We start from the raw sequence: 27,191 nt of genomic DNA on the forward strand, positions 1-27,191 counted from the left end.
GTAAAAGTAAAACCCAAAGCTTGAACCTGAGTTGTATTATCTATGGATATCCGCAGCGGTAGGTCTAGAGTAAGATTCTTCACCATTTGGATTACTTTGCTTTTATAATTTAACAAAGTTTGATTTTAGAACAATTTTAGATTCATAGATAAGTTGAGCAGAAGGTACAGAAAATTCATATATACTACTGCACTCCCACAAGATGTGAGAAATGCAGCATTTTCCATGCCTGACATCAGTATCTAATTGAGGAATGTTGCCAAACTATGTGGCAATACAGTCTGTCCTTCTACACCAGCTTATCTCTTACTCTTGAGTACTTTTCAATCTCTAAAGTTATGTAATATGTATCTAACAGACAAATTATGTAAGGATTGAAGATAATATATATGTAATGCCTCCCACAAAGTAGTGTTTTAACAAATAATGACTAGTATGACTATAAAGTGTAATTTGGTAAAGGGAATAGGTACAAATTACCTCACCAAGATTTTTACTCAGAAGTATAAAACATATCCAGTATTCAATTACCAATAAGCTGCTCTAATAAGTTCAGAAAATGTGTTAAGATCATAGATTCTTCCAAGTATCTCAAATACAAGATTTTGGCCAGAATAACCACACTCTAGCATAGTGGTTCATGAATTTTAAAAAGCATCTATGAGACAAACAAATCAATATAGAAATGAACCAATAATAAATTCCCCTAAAATTTTTTAGGGTTCTCATGATTATTAGGGCTCTAATAATAATAATAATAATAATAATAATAATAAATAATATTCATATACAGAAAATGCAGAGGCAAGAGACTTTTTAAAGGCAAAATGTAAAATAATGAGAAACTGATGATTGGCAAATTTGAATCCATGGAAATAGCTCCTTCACAAATACTCAAGCAGTTAACAAAAAATATTTTAGAAAACTTGAAAGAACTGTGAAGACTGGTTCCATAGGTGCTCTTACAGGTACTATTACTAGGAATGAATGAAAAGTTATCAGTTAACAAATTTGCACAGCAAGCAAGTTTAAAAAAAATAAAAACCTTTGTATGGTTTTATAAAACCCAAACTTATATGATGGCATGTCCAATAGGTTGTTATGAATCCAAGGTCTGTGAAAAATAAAAGGTTGTTTTGTCCCTTATCACCAAATTTTCTCATTTGTTTTTTAATTCATTAATTTAAAAACATTTGTATTATACGTATTGTATGGGTATATGAACATTAGCGTTGGTGTGTATGGAGTTCAGAGGTTTTGGATCTGCCTGGAGATTAGAGGTAGCTGTGAGATGCTGGAAGTAGGTGCTGGGAGTTCAACTACAGTACATGCTCTTAACTGCTAAGACATCGCTCCAACTTTCTCATGCTTAGTTGTCACAGATAAATCATACAACTACCTTGTGATAAGAGTTACCATACTCTATAGTTCTTGTTTTGTAGTAAAAAGCGTTTGTCTTGTAGAGGATACATGACAAGCTCTGGTTAATAGTAGAATCGAGATTACAACATATAGTAAACAACACTGAGGGCTGTGTTGTCTTGTTCGTTTACTATTCTCAGTTCTCTTGCAGAAAATCGACAGGGATAAGAGAGTATTTCTAAACTATTAGCCCAAATGTAAATAGTTATAAATCAGTAATGTCAACTCAACTCTGATATCTAAGATATAAAATATAGATAAATGATAGATACTTTTATGTGTTGATATAGAGATATAGAGATATACAAATGTATAGGTATACATGCAGCTTGTACATATACCTAACTGTTATTAACAATACAATAAAAAATGGAATGCCAAAAAGCCTAGAGAAAAAGCAGAAATTCTAAAGAAAGCATTAATCACTAGTCTATATTTCTTAACAAATATTATGTATACTATAACTCTGAAGTAAATGGAAGATAAAATAGGTAATCTATCATATAAAAATTCCTATAGGAAAAATTTAAATAATAAAAGTCACATTATGCTTAGATATTTACCATTGATTTGGAATCTAGAGTATTATGAAATTATCATAATTAACTCAAATTTAAAAACCAAACAGTCACTTTATTCCTAAGGTGCTTTCAAAGGTATAATAACTGCAAAATTAGTTCCAAATTTCCATAATAAAGATATAGACAAATTCTGTCCTTACTTTGCTGAAGCCCATATGGTCCTTTGCTCCCATCTCATGGCTTCAAAATTTAATCACACATTCACTCTCTGGAAGCATACAAGTGGTTATCTTGGAAATTAGGCTGAATATTTTGGTTTTGTTTGTAAAACATGAAGATGACTCTCGGTAATCTCCACGGCTGTTGTTTAGACTGGACATCTGTGCTGTACTGGGCATTCAATCATTTTCAGTTAAATGTCCCAGTGTCTTGTGAAAGTCCCATCACAGTCTGCAAAACCATGGTTATAGATTCACAGAGAATATGCACTTCTTGAACATTTTCCAGAAATGCAGTTTTCTTGCAAAAAAAGCCAATTATTTTGAGAGATCATATAAATGCTTCACTGGAAATCCAAATCAGAGTGTATCTCAATATTTAAGACATTGAAAAAGGGACCCACATATTCATGGGTGAGACTTTCAGGAAGTGAAACTTTGTCTCCTGTATTTAAAGTATCTGTCATGTGTGAATATATTAACTGTAGGTTACACAATTTTTAATCTTTACCTTAACATTACTATAGAAATTCTGATATGTAGTAATAGAATAATCCATGTGGTAAATTGGGAAAGATATGAGAAACACAAATCACTCTTATTCTTACTCTTATTAGCACAGTTAAGAAAACAGGAATCATTAAAACTATTCACTAAAGAAGACCCTCATTTGTTCTTTAAAAAGTTCTACTGAATAGTATTTTTCTCTCTGCCTGATTCCTATAATCTCTGTCAGACATTTGAAGCTAATATCCCTAGATAATTGCCAAATAAGTTTATAATTCACTGTCTGTTATATATTTTGACTATTGTATTTCCTTAAGTATATTAAGGGAACAAATATATATAAGCATAATTAACTCAAAATCTCTATAGAGATTAGGTAGTTTAGTAAATGATGGGAAAGAGTTTTTGAATTCTAGAAAGAACTATATTTAATGAAAACATGTAAAACAAAATTTCTGGCTTGAATCTTGATTTTTATATGTATTACATATCACACAAAAACTCAATTCCAAAAAAACAGCTATTTTAATGTTTAAAGTCAAGAAAACAATTAAATGGTAAATAACATTTCAAGAATTAGAAATATGAACATTTACAAATGATTTCAATATAATAGACAGAATCACTTAGTGATTTATGAGTGCCTAAGCAAACAACTCTTCCAAATTCAGAGTGCCAGAGATATCTGAATGCTTGAAGTACAAAAGAAAGAAATGAGACAGAAAGAATATTTTTAAAGACAGGAGAGTAGAGCTTCAATGACCTTGACTCATGGTCAGCAGAGTATATCACCACTGCAAAGTGCAAGCAAAAGCTGAACAGTGGCATGATCTCACAGAAGATGAGCTGGTTTTCAATGAAGTGACAGATTCAGGAGCATTGCTTTATGTTAGAAAAGGTTTTCAAATTGCATTTTGTGACTCATTACTATATCATCAAATCAACTTACTCGATCCTTATTTATAAACTTAAAACCAGAAAATAATAGAAAAGGAAGGATATTGTAAATATGGGAGGATTTGGGAGGTTATGTAATGAAAATATAAATGCACTAGTAATGCTAGTTTTTCTTAGTAAATAGGTTGCAAAGTATTTTTTCAATGAAAATATAACTTAAAGAATTTGAAGATCAGTGTATTAAACATTTTATCTGTAGGTTACACAATTTTTAATATTTACCTTAACATTACTATAGAAATTCTGATATGTAGTAATAGAATAATCCATGTGGTAAATTGGGAAAGATATGAGAAATCATTCACAGTGTTGGGTCACTCTGGAAATGAACATGTTAAATTTTAGTCATTTTAACACATTATAAAAATATTCTAAGTTTTTAGCTCCAGGGAAAAAAGAGTACCATTAAGAATATTCCATTTAATAATGCAGGAAAAGTATAATCCTTTGAGAAGAATTTCATTGAAATGATTAAAATATACTTTGAAAGTTTAAGTTTCAGATTCAGTTATCTTCAGCCTTACATAAAACATTTAATTCCTAGCCACGATACAAATGAGTTATACCTAATTATTTCTTCAAGACCATCCGTTTTAATATTAGACAAGAAGCAAGACATGGAAGAAAATAAGTTTTATAATGGGCATTGATTAGCATGAAGGCAGATGGACAAATTTAATTAGCTCTACTTTGTAGTAGTAGAAACAATGAACCTAACTCTTTAAGGGAAACAACTCTATCATTTCAACCTAACTGTATACTGATTGACTTTCAAACTCAGGGTCCATTCATATGGTTGAGGTACCTTTTCTGGTATCAGATTGTGCTTACACTCTACACAGCTTGAGAAACAGGCATAGTTTGAGAAATTCAAAAACATACATTTTTATCCATAAAACAACATTGGGAAATATTCCAGAGGAAAACTGAAAGAGTTTATGATGTTTTTAAAACAATAAGAAAACTCCTTTTGTAAGAATGATCATTGGTAAGCATATCCAAGATTTTATGCTTAATGGAAGGACACAGATGATAATATTGTTGTATGAAAGGATGAATATTTACTCAAGATTTGTTGACTTTTAATTAGAAATTAATATCCTATGAATATCAAGTAAAAGAAATGTTAAATGTAAATAAATCCTGAGTAATTGTTTTTCCTTCATCTGAAACTTCTAAGAAATTAGTTTATGCATCTTTCCCAAATTGAATATTTTGAACTTCAGCACAAAATTATGTTTCTCATTCAGCATCATAGATACTTATCTTTTCTAGGGATAGTCTTCTGTTTGGTGTGGCATGAATTTGTTAGATATAAAGCATAGTTGCTTGATATCTCAGTACTTTAAAATAACCACCAGAAACTATCACATTATCAGTGAAAAGTTGTCTGGGATTTGTTAGTCACGCCAAAATAATGCCATTATGATCAATCCTTCTAAGGGGTACTTGTCTCTAGTATATAGGTTATTTCCCATTTCAGCATAAGGCATTGAACTGAGAGACAAAAAGTATCTTAGAAGATAAGACCCATGTAGCATATGATGAGATTAATCAGAAAATAAATCTGTATCTTATTTACTACATAAATTTTCAATATAATAAGCCTAATGTTGATTTTATTACCCCAGCTAAATATGAGCATTATTGTAATGGAATTCCTTCTACTTGATGCTCTAATATTCAATATGTCTTTGGAGATATGTCTGTATGAGAGTGAATAAAATTGAGGGGGTACACAGGCTTGAACTTTGCACTTCTACCTGACTTCACTTATGACTGATTTATCAAGTCTGTATCTCTGTCATATATGAACACTAATGGTGATTTTTAAGTGGGAAACTTCATTGCTGGCTTTTCAAAAAGAAGCTATCTATAGTGAGAGTATCAACTATAGACAGAACGAATAGAAATTCACTTTCATAAAATAGTGGTTCAGATGTAAAAATTCCAAATTACACTCTGGTCAGCAAGGACAGAAAAGTGACATAGTCTTACTGAAGCCAGCATAAATGTGTAAGAGGTTTGTGCTGTAGGAGAATTCAGGAGTGGTTGAAATAGAAGACTGATTTTCAAAAAAAAAAAAAAAAAGAAAAACCAAGCAAAGAATCAGTAGACCTTTTGGGCACACAACCAAAATTTTATTTTATTTTATTATTTCAATTTTGAGGCATGATCTCACTTTTTGCAGCCTGTTCCTACCTAAAGGAAAGCAATGGAAAATACATAATTTGAGGCAATATTATTTAAGTATATACTTTACCTGTCTGATTCTTTCAAGCTTTTTTCTTTTTCTCTTCAGTCACACTAAAAATTCCAAAATAAAGAACTGACTTTAAAATATTATAAGTTGAAAAAATACTTGACATACATATCATAATAAGAGTCAAATTTTGTTATTCCCTACTCTCAAAGATTTCTATGCATCTTAAAGAGAATTTTGATGGGGCAGGGCAGCTTGAACATATGGCTAGAGGACAGAGGAAAAATCCACTTGTGTGTGTATAGCTTCTCAAGACTTGGGAAGTAGAGACATAAAGATTTTGGTGATTACAAGATTCCCAACCTAGGTAATTGGCAAACTCTTGATTAGCGCAGAACGTATCTCAAAAAAAAAAAATAAGGTAGAAGTTATGTCATGGCTCTGTGAAAAAGGTGCTTGCCACTTATATCTGGAATCCATGCAAATGTAGAAAAAAAGGATCAGCATCAGGAAGTTGTTTTCTGATGTTGACATGCTTGCCATGGCACTCAACCTACCCTACTTGTGCTGTCTGCATCATGTACACATGACCGCAATGCCACCAACATCATCAACAACATTAGCAGCAACAATAACATCTATAATTGAAAGTTTTTAAAGATTGTCCAGCTCAGGAGAGAGCACGTCTGAAGTTGACCACAGGTTCTTACAAACATTTGCACACATGTGTATACCTGTAAACGTCTTCCCCTATAATATAAACACAACAAAATAAAGAATGACATGGAAAGTATGATTTTACTATTAAATAAGACAGCAATTGAGTCTGGAAAAATGAACCTTGAGTTTTACTCCAAATATACAGAACAATATTTGATAATAATTTGTATGTATGTAGAATAAAATTGCAAATTGTATGAGAAACATATCCTTCAAATATCAACAAGTGGCTTTGGATGATTTTCATCTAAGATGATCAGTGTGAGAAATAGTCTTGAGGTAATCCATTTTGTTTATTCTGCTCCACAACATCTTTAATTTCAAACAACAAAAATAACAAAATGATTCTTTAAAGAAGTTTCAGGATATAAAGGACACTTTTCTTTTTGAACAGTTTTTCATTGGATTTTCAATTTTTAAAATATGAAGCAACCTCTTCTTTTGTTATCTCTATTCTCAGTGTGTTCTGTCTCCCCACTTCCCTCTTCTCCCTATCTCCATTTTGTCCTTGTCAATTCAAATTTGGACTTTAGTTTGAGAAACAATTTTGTTATGTAGTCAGAAAATACTTGGTTAAAAGTCTTCTGGGATCTTTCTCTTTTGAACACAGTAAAATTAATTTTTTCTACATTTACCAATTTCAAACTGATTTACAATTCATTTACTTTTCATATTCATTAGAGTTTCTCTAAAATTTAACAACATGAGTGAAGATATTTTCCCACAACTATGATTTTGTAATCTAAAAGGCTTTGCTCAATTCATAAAATGAAATCAAATGTTTCTGAAAATCATACTAACTTTTTAAATATCCCATGGGAATATTATAGATAATAAATAGGAATTGTAGCGTTGTTTAATTTTTTTAAATTGGAAACAAGCTTGCTTCACATGTCAATCCCAGATCCCTCTCCCTCCCCTCCTCCCCTACCTCCAGCCACCCCCAGCTCCCTACTCAATCCTCCCTGTATTCCCCAGGGAGGGTGAAGGAGGAATTGTAACTTAAAACACTGCTTTGATAATTAAAATAGTCAATCAAATCTATTGACTATGGAATTTCTAAACAGAAATGAAGTCATTGGGCATGTCACATGATTACATGTTAATAAAACAGAAGAGTATTGAAAGTTTTGCTTTGTCATCAAGGAAATACTGAGCATAATTATTGATAAATTCCTCTCTTCTTTCTTTTGATGCTTACTTGAATGTTATTGCATTGAATACTTTTCATGTACAAAAATGTTTAAATTTCATAAGAATTTTAGTGTTAGATCTCAACATATATGTTATTGTGATGGAACAATTATGGATCCTAGAGAAGGATTTGAGAACTTTGGAAGAGGCTCAACCTGAACAGTGTTCCAACTTTTGGATTTCTTTTGTTCCTAACCAAGTATAAAATCAGCAGAAGGAAGTTTTTGTTGAACAGTCTGAATCATGGAACTCACTATTGTGCAGCTAAATTAATTATTGATTTGTTTTATTCTATTCCTAAAACATATGAATAAAGAAGAGGCAAATAATTGTGAAGTCCAAGAAAAGTTTCCTTTCCCTACTACATGCAGATTAGAAATGAAATGACTTCAATGTATTTGGAAGGATTAGAAGGATTGTTGCAACTGAAATTTCCCAGAATATTCGACAGACTGAACTGAATAGACACTAGCAATCTAATATGAATTCTAATCTGTGCTAACATAACAAATAAATTGGCAGTCAAAGATAGTGATAACAACTCCTACTAACATTAATTTCTAAATAATGATTTGTGAACAGCACTATAAATCTCTAGTCAGATTTATACAGTGGAGATGGCACAGCCATAAAGGCTGACAAAATTTGAGTTGCATGACAATGATACCAGTGGACATGCCAAACTGGACAAGGAAAATCACTCCAGGGCTTCATCCCCATAAAAAAAAATCACAGGAACTGAGAAAAACTGGGTGTGGAGGAGACAGTCTTTCCCCAGGGACACAACTGTCAATTGTCCAATGTTAAACCATGGGCCCTGAAAATATATTTTTGAGAGATAAAATTATTTTTTAATCATTTTTATTTTAATTTTAAATAACTTGTTTTACATGTCAATCCCAGTTCCCTCTCCCTCCCCTCCTCCCACACTCCCCTTCCCCCCCACCCTCCCACCCTATTGCCAAATCCTTCCACATAGGGGATATCAGAGTCTGTCATTTCACTCTGGGTAGGGTCCAGGCACTCCCCTAAGAGTCCACGCTGAGAGAGCATCCCTCTTTGTGCTATAGGCACACGAAGACTGTTTGTATACCAGGGATAGACACTGATCCACAGCTCAGGGCCCCATAGGTTGCCCAGGACTTCTCGCTGACACTCACATTTGGGGGGTCCGGATCAGTCCCATGCTGGCCTCCCCACTGTCGGTCTGGGGTCCAAGAACTCTCCCCTGTTCAGATAAGCTGTCTCTGCTGGTTTTGCCAGCCCATTCTTTGCCAATTTGCTCATCACTCCTCTCTCTCTGTCACTGGGTTCCTTGGGTTCAGTTCAGTGATTAGTTGTGTGTTTGCCTCTGCTTCCATCAGTCACAGGATGAAGGCTCCCGGATAGTTATAGACATCAAGTTCATTTACCAGCAATGTTATACAGACCTAACAGGTTATATTCAGAAATACATATGTTTATAGATACACATATGTATTGGCAGTAATTATTCAGAAATGGCCATAAATTTGAAGGAGAATGGGGAGGAATATATAAAATGATTTGGAGGGAATAAAGGAAATGAAATATCATAGCTAAATTATAATCTCAAAAGAAATACTTTCATAAAGAAAACTGTGAGCTAACTTTTTAAAAAAGTTTTACAGGTTATAATCTCTTTCTCTAAGTCCTTAAGATATGAAAAAGAATTCAGGAAAATCTTTGGTTTCAACTCTCATTTCCATGACTTACTGTACCAGAAGAATCGGCTATAAAATTCCTTAGTATACTACCTTATAAAAACGTATTTATAAGTTTATAGATTTGATAGACAAAAGCAAAATGAAGTTTTAGCTTGTATTGGTAGTTGCAAACCTCTAATCATCTTGTAATATAAAGGGGGACATTCTGTACTGACTACGTTAACATTCTCACTGTAGAGTTGGTCCATGACATCTCAGTTCTCCTGCTCTCTCTCCTGTTACTCCTGATGTCTGACCCTTACTCTTTTGTAACCATATTGCATATGACAGACTTTAACAATCCCCCATGGAAGGCCTTACCCTCCCTGGGGAGTGGAGGGTTGGGAGGGTTGGTGGAGCAGGGGGAGGAGGGGAGGTAGAGGCAGCTGGGAGTAATGTGTAAAAACTTAAATAACATTTTATAAAAAATAAAAAAATAAAGGTATACATCACCACTGCCCAGCCCCTATGGTTAACTAGTGTGATTGCTAGGATTAAAGGTGTGTGCCACCACTGCCTGGATACGGCTGTGGCTAGCTTTGCATTCTGATCTTTAGGGAAGCTTTATTAGATCATAAACAATATATCACCACAAGAGACTAAGGAAATTTTGTTGTTGTTTTGTTCATTTTAAATTCATATCCAGCTTTGTGTCTACTTACTATATATTGGTCATTTGCTTTACTAATAACATTTTTCAGGAAGAGAATCTACAAATTTGCCTAAGTAATAGCCTTACAAAAATCACACAAAAAAACTATAGGCTGTAACTTCTTTTAAAATGATCCTCTTTGCCTTCCTGAGAAGAGGGAAGATTGTTATTCATCTGGCGCAAGAAACACAATCATTTGTAGGTTCCAACTAGGAAAAGCCTAGTGGCCTCTATATTAAGATGAAACACAAACTGCATCAAGGCATTCCAAACCACTCAACATTGGGTCAAACATTTTAGACTTAGTTAGGAACAAGTGCAAGCTATTTATAATCTGTACATGAACTCTAACCCTCATCTCATTAAAATTGCATCTAATGATGTGAACACCTTTATCACTTTGAAGACTTAACTCCCTGAGTGGGATCCTGTATGCCTGAAGAATTTAGTTTAAAAGAATACTAACTTCAATCACAGACTCACCCAGTCCCCACAGATGCAAAGGTTGCTTTATTTTGTTTTTCTTTTCTTTGTCCTTTTTTTACCATTTTATTTTTAGTTCATTTACTAGAAAGAAGGTATTTTGTTTAAGAAAATAAAGATTAAATACAGATAGCACTTAAAATTCAATATATTCTTTAGAGTTTTGTTTCTGTACAATTTTATAATACACGTCTAAATTGAATTATGGATTTATAGAACCATATGCTTAAGAGGTAATTGAAAACATATTAACCCATTAAAATGCCATTATCACAATTTCCATTTGAGATATTAATTTTGGATGTATGGGTAACTATATCTCTGTATTTGCCAATCTCATGTTAAACATCAAGAAAGCATGGATGTGTTATTATAAGTGCTTCCTTTGAGAACTACAAAAGTTAGTATCTTCAAATAGTAATTATACATGTTATTTTTATTGTTTTATTAATAAGAATTAATATTTTCTATGACATAGTGCAAAGTTGAAAAACTTTACTATTTTTGTTCTGACAAAATTATTAATTTCATTTGATATATTTTACCATTTTCAATGTTGCTAAGGATATGCATACATAAGATTATACAAGGTATTCCAAAATTCAAATAATTAAATCCTAATAGCAAGTAGCTAAGGAGGGTGTATGCAGCAAAGAGAGACTTATTAACATTTGATTTTCTTTTGGTAGAGATATTAATAAAAATTTCCTATATAATTGGATGAAGGAAATACCGTTGTCCAATAATTTCATATACTTAGTTTTTTCAGTTTTTTTCATGTAAAGATGTTGTCTCAGAAATCTTATACATACAATTCTGATGAAATTGAATTCATTTCTTTGCTTTCTCTCTCAGAAGAGATAAGAAAAAAAAAGGACTAACTATTCTCTACTAACACACTGCAATAATTCACCCTGGCCATCAAAATGTATGTGGCAGCCAGCTTCCCTCCACCAGCCATAAGTCCTTCCAGGGACATCAACAAAGAAACCTGTAGTTCACATCAGTTCTGACTCCATGCAGCCAGAGATAGTGTCAAATCCCACAGTAAGAAAGTTCAATCCCAGAAAACTGCTACTGTGTCTTAGGCCAATTACACATAGCAGACTGTAAACCATACTTTTGATCAACACACTATGAAGCAGAATTGCCATGACTTCCTCCCTGGGTTCAATTAATTTGCTAGAATGCCTCGGAGAAACACTCTACTCCTCTCTTTGTTACAAAGGTTATTGCAAAGAGTACAGATGAACAACTAAATGAAGAGATTCTCAGGGGAAGGCATAGAAGGAAAGGACAAACTGAAACGCCTGGATCTGGGGAAAGAGTTCCCTGTTCATTTATTTATTTATTAGTTGTTAGTCCTACAGTTTCATACATGTATATAATGTATTCTACAATACTATTGTCCACTCTTATCCCTTTCTTATCTACCTCCCATTTCTATTAACTGTGCTTCATCCCTTCCAACTCTTTTTCCAGATTCATAATTTTCATTCTGTTTTGTGACCCATTTAATTTTGATCAGGGTTATGTGCATGAGACTAGATTACAACTATCCATTGCATCCTGGTAGCATCATTAATTGGAACACAATGAAAGGCAATGGCTACTTTTCCCATGAATCTACCAGTAGCAAATAGCAGTGGGGGCTAAGGAAGAGCAGACCATCATTTCCATTGCTCCCTGCCTGTTAGTAGATCCATTCCTGTGTGGACCCTGTGCAGGTGTCCGCAGCTGTTGTGTGCCTGTGATTGCAATGGCTGTGTCTTGCCCAGAAGATACCATTTTGTAGGCCTCTCCCATTTTCTGCCTCTTACATTCTTTCTGCCCATTCTTTACTAATGTTACCTGACTTTTTTGGGGGGTGGGAGACTGAGCATAGATCCATCACTTACTCTGGGAATCTTGTGAACTCTGTGCATCCACTGTCACTCATGGGAATGAAACCTTTCTGATTGAGGATGAGAGTAACATTTCTCTAGAGGACTGGTTCTCAACTTGTTGGTCACGACCCCCTGGGTATTATAAATCAGATATCCTGCTTATCATATATTTACAATATAATTTATAACAATTGCAAAATTACAGTTATTAAGGAAGTAGCAATAAAATAATTGTATGGTTGGGCTACACCACAAGAGGAGGAACTTGTACTAAAGGGTTCCAGCATTAGGAATGTAGAGAACCACTGTTCTAGATCCTAGGATATCCACCTGGCACGTATGGTTATGAACATATTTACATTCTAAGGCATGGGTTCCTGCCTATAAAACAGACCTCAAAATTCATCCAAGAGTAATTTTTACTCTTATAACAGTTGTGTCACAACTCCAAACATGGGCACATTTTACCTGGCAGGTTTGTCTCATAGTTTATAGTATTATCAGTTGGGTGAGACTGCAGATAACTTTTCTGCCCCAGTAGCCTACATATGCCTTCTGAGGTTTTGAAGATTAGATGCCAGGAAGGAAGCTTCTAGGTAATTTCTGGATTGTTATCACTATAGCATAAAAACAAGGTGTGTGGGCAGCTTCAGCAAATGGTCTTAGCATCTGGTTCTGGAGGCCAACCAAGTAGATGAACAATGCCAATGCCCTCCATTGTTTTGTAGAGGTCTCTTGAGGTTATCAGATAAACTATTCTAAAGGGGGTATCCTGCTCATAGCAATATGGTTTTAGATTGCTATCTTGTGGCTTTTATGAGCAGTTTTTTCACCCATGAATTTTCCAAAAAACACCTGGTCTTTTTAATTTTCATGAAAACTACATTACATAGTCCTGTCAACATCACTGGACATTGGTGACAAACTCAACCTTCATCATCTGTATCATCATAGAAGTTCAGAAGTGAGATTGAAGGTCTTAGCTCTGCAACTGAGTACCCCTTTCTGATACTTTCCAGGAGCTCATGGAGGGTATCTCTTTATATTATCTCATATCTATAGCTATACCTTATTAGAACCAAACACGTCTATGTTACCAAAATAGTCATAATAGATTTAGAAACTGGTGTTATCAGAAACTGGTGTCAAAGTCAAAACACTTTATCAGTTCTTCTAAGTAAAAAGTCTTCAAGAATGCTAAGTCTGAAACTTGGGAAGAAAGTAATACATGTTTCATATTATATTAATTCTGATAAAACTGAAAAGTATCTATAATTTCATGTAAAGTCGATATCATAGTCTTAGGGTTCAGTAATGAAGAGATGTCATATGGTGTCTGACTATTTTGTAAAGATTAAAATATTATATATGTGTGTTCATATGTGTTTGTGTGTGTGTATGTGTTTGTGTGTGTGTGTGTTTCCCACAAGAGTGAGTAGAGGGACAACTTTCAGAACGACCCTCTTTCTGACATACTTTTCAGGCATGAAACTTGGATTGTCAGCATTGTTTGGCACATGCTGTAACATCTCTCTGCCTCTTACTCCAGTTTCCTAAAGAAATACTTCTAGACAAATTCTTTCTTTTTGTTTTGTTTGTTTTTGAGAAAGGGTTTGTCTGTGTACCATTGTGGACCGGGCCAGTCTTGAACTCATAGAGATCCACCTGTCTCTGCCTCACAAGTGCTGGGATTAAAGGTGTGCACCACCATCACCCAGTTTAGACAAGTTCTTTAAAAGAGTATCAAAAGGGGCAGAGTTAGGGGTAGAGGTGAGGGGTAGAGACAAGCACCAGACATGGTGTGAGCCAATGTTATAAAATAAAAGGTAAAGCCAAGGAATAGTTGTCTCAAAAGTTCAAAGAAATTAGTTCATTATGAGATGGTATTCATTGACAGCAGCGTCTGGACTCAGAACCAACCTAAGCAGGACTCCAGAAGTGAAAACTACAGCAACTCAATAAATTTGTTCCTTAATACATATATGATAATTAAGTAGAACAAAATTAAATTAGACTTATCATGCCTCTATGTCTTCTGAATTAATGCATAAGGTTCTTTGGTACCTTATAAAAGCTAGCACATAGGCATAAAAAGGTGTCTGTATAGATGGTTTGATCTCATTCACGGAACACTCAATATTTGTTGTTTTGTCTTTCTACATTCATGCTATGTCTAATAGGCCAGAACCTGTTTTGTGGACAAAGGATGGTGCAGAATTACCAGATCCTGATCGAATGGTCGTGAGTGGTAGGGAACTCAACATTCTTTTCCTGAATAAAACGGACAACGGCACGTATAGATGCGAAGCCACGAACACCATCGGCCAAAGCAGCGCAGAGTATGTCCTCATTGTACATGGTGAGTTCTTTTGGGAAATGTTACATGTGAAAGGAAGAACACCATGGAGAACTGTTAAAGTCTGTCAAAACTGTTACAAAATAAGTTAGATAGGTCTTCTTTTTCTTTCAGAAGGACTTCTCATGAGTATAACTATCTCCAAGGTAGACATTTAATGTTTCAGATTTGACTAATATGAAAAATTAAAGCATATATGAAAAATAAAATTATTTTGTGAAAAACCTTATTAAAAGTAATTTAATTTGCTATTTAGAAATGACTTATAAATTAGGTTAGTGGTTATCTTTAAATTTACCATAAATTATTTCTAGTTATAATCCAGAGCACTGGAAGACATTTCTCTCAAGCTAACTTCATTGTGTTATCATTAAAATATGCTTTCTAAACACTGAACTGCGCCACACAAAAGATAATAATATGCCATTGGAGTATAATAAAGGCAAAAGTTCACAATTATAATGTTTAATTTCTTATGAATGATAATTTGAAATTAATTTCTCTTGTCTGCATTAAATTCAAAATTGGTTAGAATGCAAAAAGAACTAAAATGGATGCGAGTAAAGAAAATGACTGTTTTAATCAAGTTCCAAACACCATGGTCTCTTTATAAGGTAGCTTTAATGTATGACTAGAAAGAAACACCTTCCTATAACATGTATAAATATTTTAATAAATACAGTTAGCTTCCTTTATATAACTGCTTCTGGCAGTTTCCCATGTATACCAGAATGCACTGTGAATCTCCAAGAGAAATAATTACCAGCAGGTGTGATTTTTTTCCTCATATATTTCACCAGGACAATTTTTTATGAGCATACCACTTTATCCTACATAATATTACAAAATAATGAGCTACTATTGCATAAAACAAATAACAATAATAAATTCAGTGGACTTTGAGAATAATGGGAAGAATGTGTTTATTGTATTGGATCTGAATCAAAGTACAAAATACTGCTATCAATGTGCATTAGTCAAAGAGCTTTCAATCAAAATATATTTGAAGGATTAAGTCTATTTTTCAGACAGATTTAATATTCTGGGAAATATAAAAACCTTATTTTGCTACATTCTCAATTTTTATTTAGTATTATGCAATAAGAATGAAGAAAATAATATAGTAACATATAGTTCTATCTTCAAAGTTGTTGTGATCTAAAATCTCTCTTCTTGATATTACCTTGTATAGTAAACAATGATGAAATATACTGTATATATTTTCACAAATAACACACCAGGAATTAAAAAGATCTATGTTCTAATATTCTGTGAAAAGTTTAAAAAAATCTACTTTGGGCAAGATCACTCACATCACTGGGATAATTAGACTAGGATGTAATATGGTAACCTCATATGGGTGAACATGCCACCTTCACTACACAGTATATAAACTACCACTTTAATCACAAAAATCTCCTCAGAACTTAAGAGCAGGATCCAAGTGTACATATCTGTGTACAACCTGCTCTCACCTTAAGTCTCATATATATGATTTACTTTAAATTTTCTAAGTGATACTCTCCAGCAAGTGGGAAACCTTCCTTCATGTTATATAGCATGACACATTGTGTTCACAGCAATGTACCTTAAGACTATGAAGAATGCAAAGGGAAGTGACTGAGAAGTAATATACCCAGATATGTCACCTTTTTCTATTAATGAATTCAAGGAGAGGAAAATACATGCTATCTCGATGTTTAAAAACTGGCAACAATATGATTTTGGCAATTGCAGTGCTATCTTTGGGTTAGTGGCAGTTGACATATTTCTAATAAATACATTTTTAAGCACTTTTTAAGAAGTCATTCTTGGCTTTGCATTTGAACTCCAATTCATCAAAAGCACCCCATAGATTAATGCTTTTCACGCTGCTAGATAAATGCTGTGAAGTTCAACAGTAGTTTACCTAGTATTATTGACACAAGTAATGAGAGGCTCTTTGAAACATTGCAACTATATTATACTGTGTTTAAAGGGGGCTCCAATTGGGTTCATTACACAATAAAGGGTCCATTTTCCCATTTGCACACTAGGTATAATGTTTCCCTAGTCACTGGTTATATAAATGTAAAAGCTACACTCTTCTGTTAATGGTTCAGCTGTTTCCAAATCCTACTAAATGATAAAATTTGAGTGGCATTTTGATCTACAATTCATGCCACATGTGATAATTTGTGATAACTTTACCCTTTTATATTTTACACCAAGTTTGATTTTTTTACATCAGCTGTGATGATTTCACATAGCTCTAGTACAGAAGGTTTTTTAAGACTCGGGACTGATGTCTGAATCTACCACTGTTTCCCAACATGATGGAGGCTGAAACGCTTGCCTGTATAATCACCAACAACACAGATGCCAGGCACTAGTTAGATTTAATCCTATGGTGCCAATGGTAGTGCATGTTGAAATTTTATGGCATTTACTTGTTATAAGCTCTGGTGTGCTGGGTTATGCACAATGCAGGTTTTCTTCTACTCCCCTCCCACATTTTTACTGAAATTTTCAGCTTTAAAACTACACATAATATCTTAAACTGCTGTTTAAAACTTAACCTTCAATGAAAGCTTTACTGAAAGTCAATGTCAAGGAACTGTAAGAGAAAGCGTTTCACATATGAAGCTGTGTATTGTTAAGGATACCATGAGGGAGACACTAGCACTTTTCATTAATAAGCACAGTAATGAAAAAGTAAGTCTGTTAAGATAATGGCTAGAATTAATTATTCTATTCAATTTCTGTGAGTGTCAATGTTCCTTAAATTTTTACTTCGTCATAAAAGAAGTAAATAGATTCTCTGTTACCATTCTCATGCTATTTTTTAGAAGCCAGTATATATAAATTTAACAGATTGTAGTATTGTATTCAATTCATCTCTTTGTAGTTCAACAAATAGGACCAAAATAGCAATTCATTTATTCATCAATAATTTTGTATATGTCTTCTGAGTATAATATGAAACTGAAATAAATTGAATTCAATACAATGATAGTATAATAGGGACAAGTAGAAATTACATCAAATCTTAATACAAAATCGTTAGGATAAGCACAACCTACGAGGGTGAAAAGCAGGTATCAACACTAAAAAATGCAACACTGGGCTTCCAAATTAAATAATACTAAATAAATGATGTACATCAAACCCAGAAATATTTAGTACTCTATCAGTTACACAGATATGCCCTGAGTTGAACTATATTAGCCTGAATAGGTGAGAGCAGATTCAATGGCAATGTGCACTGGACAATCACATGGTAATGTTTTTCTTCAAATCCTTCCAAAAATTCAGTATACAGAATAACAACTCAGCAACCATTCTTAAATAATAAGACAATTTTTAAATTTTTTGCTAAAAGATAGTCTTAGGAAGTTTTTTTCAACATCCCACAGTGTAAAAGCTCATGACATACTGAGCAGGATAAGTTCAATGGACAGCCTTCTGTCTCTAAGAAAACATCCATTTTTAAAGAAGCTACATAAATTATTCTTCCCAAGCAGGGAATACCTAGATCAACATCCAAATACTGAAGGCATCAAGGCAGATAGCTATGGCTGCAAGAGTATCGCTGATGAGCTTAGTCCAATTGGTTTTATGGTTGAAAGCAATCAAAATATTTCATATTTACTTTTCATCACCTGATTGATTGGGGGAAAGATGAAGAGTGAGATGGCTCAGCAAATAAAAGAACTTGTTGCCGAGCCTGAATATTTCAGTTTGCTATTGGGATTTACAAGGTAGGAGAAAACCTATTCCCAATAGTTCCCCTCTTATCTCTAACCCTTGGGCCTAGCCCTTGCCTGTCTCTTAAAATGACAAAACAACAGAAATTTGGAAATCTATATTCTTGAAAACCTCACAACTATATGAAATATGGAGGTCTTGAGAAATATATGAACAGTGATAAGTCCAAATGTTCCTAAAATTAATTTAGTTCCCTCTTAAATTTATAAGTGTATTTTTATCAACACATTTAAAAGTTATAACTTATGCACCAAATGTACAAACACACACTTATGGTACTTGAGAGTACACAAATTAGACACAACATACACACCTGTAGAGTGTGTGTGTACTTGTGTGTGTGTGAGAGAGAGAGAGAGAGAGAAAGGGAAGAAAAATTGAACTTACTAAACAATGAAATAGGAATGTTTTCTTTCAACTCTTTAAAATGTGGTATACAAAATATTAGCTCAGTAGACATTCCTAAAGAACAAAAAAATTCTAGCATCATAAACCTTCCTGAGATTTGTGAGGAAATCTTGCAAGATAGAAAAAAATGACCAGCTGTTTCTCCTGCTAATACCTGCAGAGTTTGGGCAGGAACACATTGTAAGCCAACATTGTGGGCATTGATACCAAAACTTGGAAGAAAGCAGGACTCATGGTAATGGCCACACATATTAAAGAAAGTTCCCATTGCTTATCAAAAAATACGCTTTGTATCACAGCAACACTTATGTACAAGTTAAAATTATGTTACCATTATCTAACTTATTCTACCATGTCCTTATTTTGTTCTATAAATGAGATTTTAAAAATTTAATCACTTCACTATCTTAACCTATGTTTTACTTTTATATACATATTAAAGATATCTATATCTTCATATACACAAAAGATATATATATATATTCTTTCCTACAATACTTAATCTTTACAACCATACATAATATGAAAAGTTCTCTACAACTATTATTTGATAACATGGATTAAAATAGAATTGCAATTTGCTTCTATTTTTTATTCTCCCAATCAAGTATCACAGTTGTTGATTTAATAGCTCTAAAATATCACTGTGCATTTTTAGTTTATTTGTTATTTCAGGTGTTTGTTTAAATAGCTACTGATAAAAATGGCAGTGCCATTGTTTGTTATCAAGATAATTACTTTAGTAATAATACATTTAAATAACACACATGCATATAGTATATGATGTGTCAAATTTTATTGTTAGTAAGAGCTATTATAAAAATATTTTAATATTTTACAAAATTAACAGTGAGATTATTTCTACTATGTATGTCTATATGTTTTAGTCTCATGAAATGCCCCAAGCTATTAAATGTGCTTTTCCAGTTTTAAAAGTCAGTTACAGTTGCTACTTTCACTCATATTTATTGTTAATAATAAATGTCAATAATGTCCCAAGACAAATGCTGTATAAATATATTACATAAATACATCACCTCTAAGCCCAACTCTGGGCTGTGTAGCTCACTGCAGTCTTCAGACTCTAGGGGACCCCGCTGTTTTCCATCAGGATACCGGATACTGAAAGCAAATGATTAGTTCACTGTGGTAGAAGAGCACATGGAGGTAGGAAAATAAATGTTTTTCACTGCAAGAAACATTTCTGGTATATCACTGCTTTCAAATATTTACCTAATGTCCACAAAATAAATACAAATTTTAGGTTTGTTATTACATGACAAATTTAACAATATAATACATGTGTGGTTAAATGATGTAGTTTATTTTCAAACAGGTTGATCACCTCAGAACTTTGTATCACAAATTTCCTATTAAACTCTTGACATACAGCTAAACAAATATAATTATCATGTGTATATGCCTATTATGGAAGTATAAAATTTATATTTACTATCAAGAATAGCAGCAATCTGTAGGTAAATTAGTACTGCTAGCACAATAAAATGAAAAAATTACTTCTGGCCATCAGTCATCACAGTTTTAAGGCCAAAGGCTGATAGTCTCTTTTGACACATAAGTTTCAATTACCAGAAAGAAGATATTTAGAGACTTTGGAAGATTATGTTCTTATTTATTTACATACTCAGTTGTGCTCCAGGTAACAGGGCTCTTCTAGATTATGATAGCACTGAGAGCATAAATCATGTGTACAGTAGGAAAGAAAAGACTGGACTGTGAACAGATGCATAGCCTAGCAAACATTAAAGAGGGATTCAACCAAAATCTGTTCCCTCATATAAAAACAGACCTAACCAGCTGGTAAATTAATTGTGTGTGCTAATAATGAGCATTTTTTTTCCTGGAGAAGCTTTCTTTAGAAACATAAATGGAAAATACATGATACAGAATGAAAACGGTAGAAAAACCATACCTATGCAATGATGAACTGTGCAAATAATGGAGAGCCCCTTGGCTGATGATCTCAGCAACGCTGGCTGAGATCGTCCTACACAGATACTGGTTGTATGATTCTTTAACAACATCTCTTTAATCTTTGAGATAACACATCACTCTAGACATGAAAAGGTACACGTAACTCTGATGCCTGTAGGAAAGGCATGCCTCTGACTGTTTTAATAAGCTGCCAAACTCTGCAGAGACGAGGAGAGATGAGAGCACTGCGTTTGTTTTATAACTCATTTAAAAGTTTGTGTGAGTGAGTGTGTGTGTGTGTGTGTGTGTTTGTGTTGGATAGATTACTCAACAAAGTTGAAGCAAATTCCATCTCTTTAAGGTGAAAATGCAGTGGATAAATTGAGTTTTCAGCTGTCATGGTACAAAATAAATGCATATATCACACTAATTAAATGTTCTTCCAGATCTAGATAGACAACTACCCAAATGTCAAAGGAAAAAACTTAATTCAGAATTTATCATTTCAAATTTTCAACATTATTAATATATGCTGCACTATTTCTATGTAACCTTTCTCCCATTTTCAGTCTATAAAAAGGTAAACAAAAGGATGAAATCATTTGCACTCATTCTTCTTAGTTATTTATGTGTAAGTCTAGTTATGTTATAATTTCTCAAATGTTTAAAGGTTCTTTTACCCAAACACACAGATCTTAGTTAGCTCCTTTGTCAGAGAAGTCAGGCAGTACATTATAACCTTATGGGGAGAAATTGGGTTTGGGTTTTCAGAAACTCTAGATTTTATATGAAATATGCTTTGCAGCATCTTGCTTCATAGTGCCCACTGTTGGGGAAGTCCTGTGTCAATAAAGCACTGCTGGCCAATAGGAATCTATATAGGTGGGACTAGGAGTCCAGGAGGACTCTGGGAAGGAGAAACACAGAGAGTCAAGATGTAACACCATGGGGTAGGAAGCCCGGAACTATTCTCCAGGAAGAGACATACTTAGATTAACAATTATGGGGTAATTACTTAAGTCAGAGCTAGCCAGTAAGAAACAAGCAAGGCCAACAGCTTCATAATTAATATAGCCTCCTGTGTGTTTATTTGGGACTGATGCGGCTCTAGAACCAGGCTGGTGGGAAGGCTTCTCTCAAGGAAAAGGCTTCTCTTTACAGTCGACAAATGTGATATATATCACATAATATTTAGAATGTAAAAATAACCCTTGCGTCATCCCTACCCCTCTCTCACCAGTGCCCTGTGAACCTTTCTTACAAATGAAGCTTCCAATCTGTTCGTATTTTTCACTGACCTTTTTGGACTAGACAGTGAGGCATTTTCCAGTGGACACCCAACATCATATATATATACAAAAGGAGGAATTCATTCACATTTCCTCTGTTTAACAGACTGAATATTCAGTTTAGTTACAGATTTTCAACTTCTTTGAAAACTCAATTATTTTTAAATGTATAAACAGTTATCCAATAAATACAATCCCACGTGTAGTGTGATGACAAAAGTGACAACCTATCCAGGCTAATTTTGTGTAACATATGGTCTTTTGTGAGAAAGGTTCACTTTGCCAATGCCAAGCAGTCCTAATTGCAAGATTTCATATTTTCTTGGAGTTTTGTTGGTGACACAGTTCTTTCTCCATGCTAAACAGAGGTAGCATAGTTTATTTAGCAGTGAATACTCTGGGGGGTGCACTGTTACTCTTTACATGACTGTATTGACTAAAAAGAAGAACTAAAGCAGTTAAGGAAAGCTGAGTGCAGGAGAAACAGTCTCCCAATGAAGAACTTTCCATTGATTTTTTTCAACACCAAATGATCAAATCTGAAAATAGATATGCCAGTAGTATTATAGAGACTGAGTAGGGCATATTTATATATTTAGATACATTGATATTTACACACACATATGTGTGAAAATCAAAGAAAAAAGGCAATTAATTTGTATAAGAGTAAGGTGGGGATAATATTGGAGTGTGTGAAGAGAGAAAGGAAAGGGGGTGAAGTAATTATAATCTCAAAACATTTTTAAATATGCATATTTTTAAAGAGGCCCTTTTTTATATGATTCACTGACAGGGCATTTGCCAAGCAGGTACTACAAGACTGGACACAATCCCCAGGGTTGCAAGGAACAAAACAAAAGAAAATATAAGAAAAAGATTAAAATAGATGTAAAATGTCCCCATTGAATGCAAAAAATAATGTTTTAAAAGGGAAAATGCATATATTTTTTCTCTTCAAATAAGACATCCATTTTATTCATAAACTTTCCTTGTAAATTCTTAGAACCCTTGGCTACCACCTATAATTTAAAATGTCAGGTCTTTACAATTTTTAAGGGCGGCTTTTTGTTATTTTCTTTGTATAAAGTTTGCTCTTAGTAGGAGAAGCCAATGCTAGCTACCAAAAACATGTTAAGAAATACATTCCAATGAAATTTTGAGAAGGGTCCCTTTTATGAAATAGAAGCAGTTATTCTAGCTTTCCCAAGGAGCAGGGTCACATTGGTAAGTTGAAGCTCTGTCATCCTGATGTTTGCCAATTCAGTGAGTGTTCTGGAGTTGTCCTCACTTTATCCTATGACTTAAATAACCTGACACATGTGGCTGAATATTGTGTGGGCAGATACATGTCCACCTTTACAAAAACAAAGCCAGTAAATGTGGCCCTTGTCATTGCTCCCAATGGCAGTAGAATGAGTAATACAATATTAAGAATTCAATATTATCTTTAACAGATATTTGAACTCTCTGTAGCACAATAATAGCTCTTATCTTAATTGTGTTTTCTTCAGATTCCTGACCCTTTCTGTGCATATCCATAATTGTTCTAAACATGAACTAATTAGGCTGACCCCTCTAGAATGGGAGGATGCAGACATATGGATTCCAGACTAAATGGTAGTATTTTTTCCTCCTGATTTGGGCCACAGTTTTTGGAAAGAAACAAGCAGCTTGGGCTTCTGGGGCTCTTTAGACTTAATTTTGTTTTGAAAATCTGTTCTGAATGCCATTTTTAAAAAGAGAAGCTGCCACAAAACAAAACAGGTTGACAAGTTAGAAATTATACACCACATTTATAGAAAACAGGACATACCTTTAACCTGAAAAACTTGTTATTTGAAAAAAAAGAGCATTGCACTGCTCTGCAGTTTGTTGTACAAGGTTCCTGTTGGAAGTGACTTCATTCTGACAGGGCTAGATGGAATCTGTGTGGTTTAATAATCCCCAGAAGAAGACAGGGTTCTGTGTTTCTTATTCCTTGTTTAGCAAGTGGAGGGAGGAGCTCTTTCCCATTATTTTGATTGGCATTTATTAGTTATAATTCTAACAAATTTAAAATGCTGATACACTCATTCTGATGTTCCTTCAGCTTCTGTACTTTCATATTTTATAGCATTCTTTCACACGTGTAGATCTTTAGCAGGAATTTTATACTATTTTGTGCAAAACTACACTGTTCATGCATATTAATATTATTTAAATATTGGTTACATATTTATGCTCTTAGAAGTGATATATTGCTTATTTATTGACATTTTTATCATCCATAGGAGTGTTTTCAAAGCCCCTAAGGCATACATAACTAGGAAGGAACTAAGAAAGCACAGTATTAAGTAGATTGTTTTCTTAGACTTTTTGTTTCATTGATATATATGTATATATTATATAAAACATATTATATATAAAATAGATGTAATATTCAATATATACTTAATATAAATATATAAAAATTGTATTAAATGGTAAATGCCAGGTAAATGCTACATACTCTCTACACATGAATGTAAAATTTTTCTAAATACTCAATTATATTTCTTGATACTGTTCATCAGTACAGCTAACCCAAATTGGGTCAAGTGTATGTGTCCCAGGAAAAACAGTATTTGTATCTAATGAAGACACGTTTTTATGTAATGCTAACCCGGGTGTTTATTGTGTGAGGTAGCATACAAAGCGATTGTAACGTGTGGTAAACAAAGCATTTGCAGGTACAGAGAAGGAAACTTTTTCTGCAATATGATTATTTAAAGTTACTTACAATGGATACCTTACCTGAACACAAATTCACAAACCAACTTGTATGACTTAAACCTTTTTCTCAGTTTCCTGTCAATAAAAATGTTACAATTTTCCTTTAAAGGGAACCTCTGCACTTACTGTAATATATGTGTTTGTAATTAAAGAAACTCTTACTTGATTGTTTAAAATTTAAGTATTTATGTACAAAGTATATAACACATATTGTATAGTGCTGAAATACATGCATACTTTTATTCAGTAAATTGGGTTTGTATTTAATGACTTATGACTGTATTTAAATTCTAATGAATTCATAGAATTCAATGAGTTTATTTAACAAGTCATCTAAATTTGTCAAGCAAATTTTATTCACTTTAGACCATGAGTATATATAGTATTTTGCACACAATGGCAGTCTTTTAGGAAAAGAAATTTAAAAACTCAATTATGTTTTCAGAGAAATTGGTGTTATAATCAAAACTAACAACTTTAAAAATTGCCATTAACTAATGAGGCATTCAAATAAATTCATTCATAAGCTTGTATTAATGTCTTGTTTATTAAGACCATAAGTGAGAAGGCTCTTGTTTGAATGAAAAGAGGGTCTCAATAATTTCTGTAAAATTTCTAATTTTAATGATTAGGTCTGGACAAAATATAATTACGATGAAATTACTATTATGCTTATATGTTGTGTGTAGCTATACCACCACACATATGCAGAGGTCAGAAAATCATTTACCAGAGTTGTTCCTTTCCTTTTACCATGTGTGTCCCGGGTATTGAACTCAGATCCTTGGTGTTGAAATCAGGCATCTTCACTTGATGAGCCATGTGGTTCCATAGTTTTTGTTTCACACAAATATTGTGATTAAGTTCAAATATAGGACATTAATTAATTACAGATGAACAAATATTGAGCATTTTGCCATATGTGCATGTGAGTAACTTGAATATAAATAACAATGTTTTCTTCTTTGAAAAAATTAACAGATAAATACTAAAAGGGAAACATGGCTGTGCTTTATATCATGTTGCTTTATCTCATTAGTTCTTGTATTATTGGTATAATGGTTTTTAAATTCTCTTTGATTATAGATACATCAAAAATATGAGGTCCATGCATGTTGACACCAGAGACAGACTGGTCTCCAGAGGGAGGTTTAGGCTGCCAGGGCTTCATAGTAAGAACTTATCTTAAAAAATATAAGGCAGATATATAGTAGCTTTATATCTCATATTTCCATAAGAAAATGTAAGCCCAAAAGGCCAAAATTAACAACTTAAACATTCATTACTGAGATACTTGCTAAGTTTTCTTAAATATTGCTTCTCATTTATAGAAGACTTTCCAAAAGTAAGTTTGAATTTTATAAAAACTGGGAAAGGATATTTTGACTTAGGAAGAATTCTCAGAGTCATTTGTTAATATCTGATTTTCCAGGTCCTATTCAAGCCACCCAGGCTTAAGGATCTTGAGTTGTCAGTAGGACAGCTCTCAAATCAGTGCATGTCCCATTAAATTGCTGTCTGTAAGTCATGTAATTCATATATGTATAATCTACATTAATAAGTTACTTATAAATTAGTAATTGTTTGTTTCTGATATTGCACTTATTGTTTTCTTTTTAACTGAAAATAAAAAAGTACATCGTGGTTCTAAAAAACATTCTTCAAAAACTAACAGTATATTTTTCCTGTCTTAAGATATAGAGAGTGTTTATGAGAAAATTAGTTTCCCCCTTTAATTCTATTACATTCAGTTCTTCCTGTCACATAAGGGCTTTTTTTTTTGGTTCTTTTATATAGTCATATATTTATACGAAGCAGAAACCTGTGCACTAACTAAAAGTTCTTCTTTCCAGGGTTAATTATCAAATGCAGAAAGGCCTGAACAAAATCAGATCAAATAGAAAGTTTAAGTATGAGGCAGAAGTTTCATGTAATTTCTTGTAATCTTTCTGACATTTCTAACTAATTCTAGCTTCTCTTACATTGTTGAGTTTTACACGTTTCTAATTGTTTTCTAGAAATGAATATTTTGGGTTATTTTAACTTTACTATTCACCACTGAGTTGAAATAATTTAAAACAAACTTGAATGAATTGTAAAAGTCCAGGATGAAAACTCATGGAAAATTAACATATTTTAAAAGCTACATAGCATTTGAGTAGTAATAAAAACATGTAATGCTGATTGAGAAAGATTTCTTTTTGGCATGCATTTTTAC

General features: G+C 33.3%; 1 protein-coding gene across 3 annotated transcripts in view; it reads left to right on the top strand.

Annotated features, from left to right (window-relative positions):
• Cadm2 (cell adhesion molecule 2) overlaps positions 1–27,191 on the top strand; it is a 916,009-nt gene that overhangs the window by 814,552 nt on the left and 74,266 nt on the right. For all 3 annotated transcript variants that reach the window (XM_040750595.1, XM_005082055.4, XM_040750596.1), the window contains one exon: positions 14,668–14,846. In XM_040750595.1, coding sequence (XP_040606529.1) covers positions 14,668–14,846 — 179 coding nt within the window. The remainder of the gene's footprint in view (positions 1–14,667; positions 14,847–27,191) is intronic.

This window comes from Mesocricetus auratus, unplaced genomic scaffold (assembly GCF_017639785.1).
Source record: "Mesocricetus auratus isolate SY011 unplaced genomic scaffold, BCM_Maur_2.0 Super-Scaffold_100008, whole genome shotgun sequence".
In the NCBI taxonomy this organism is placed as follows: Eukaryota; Metazoa; Chordata; class Mammalia; order Rodentia; family Cricetidae; genus Mesocricetus; species Mesocricetus auratus.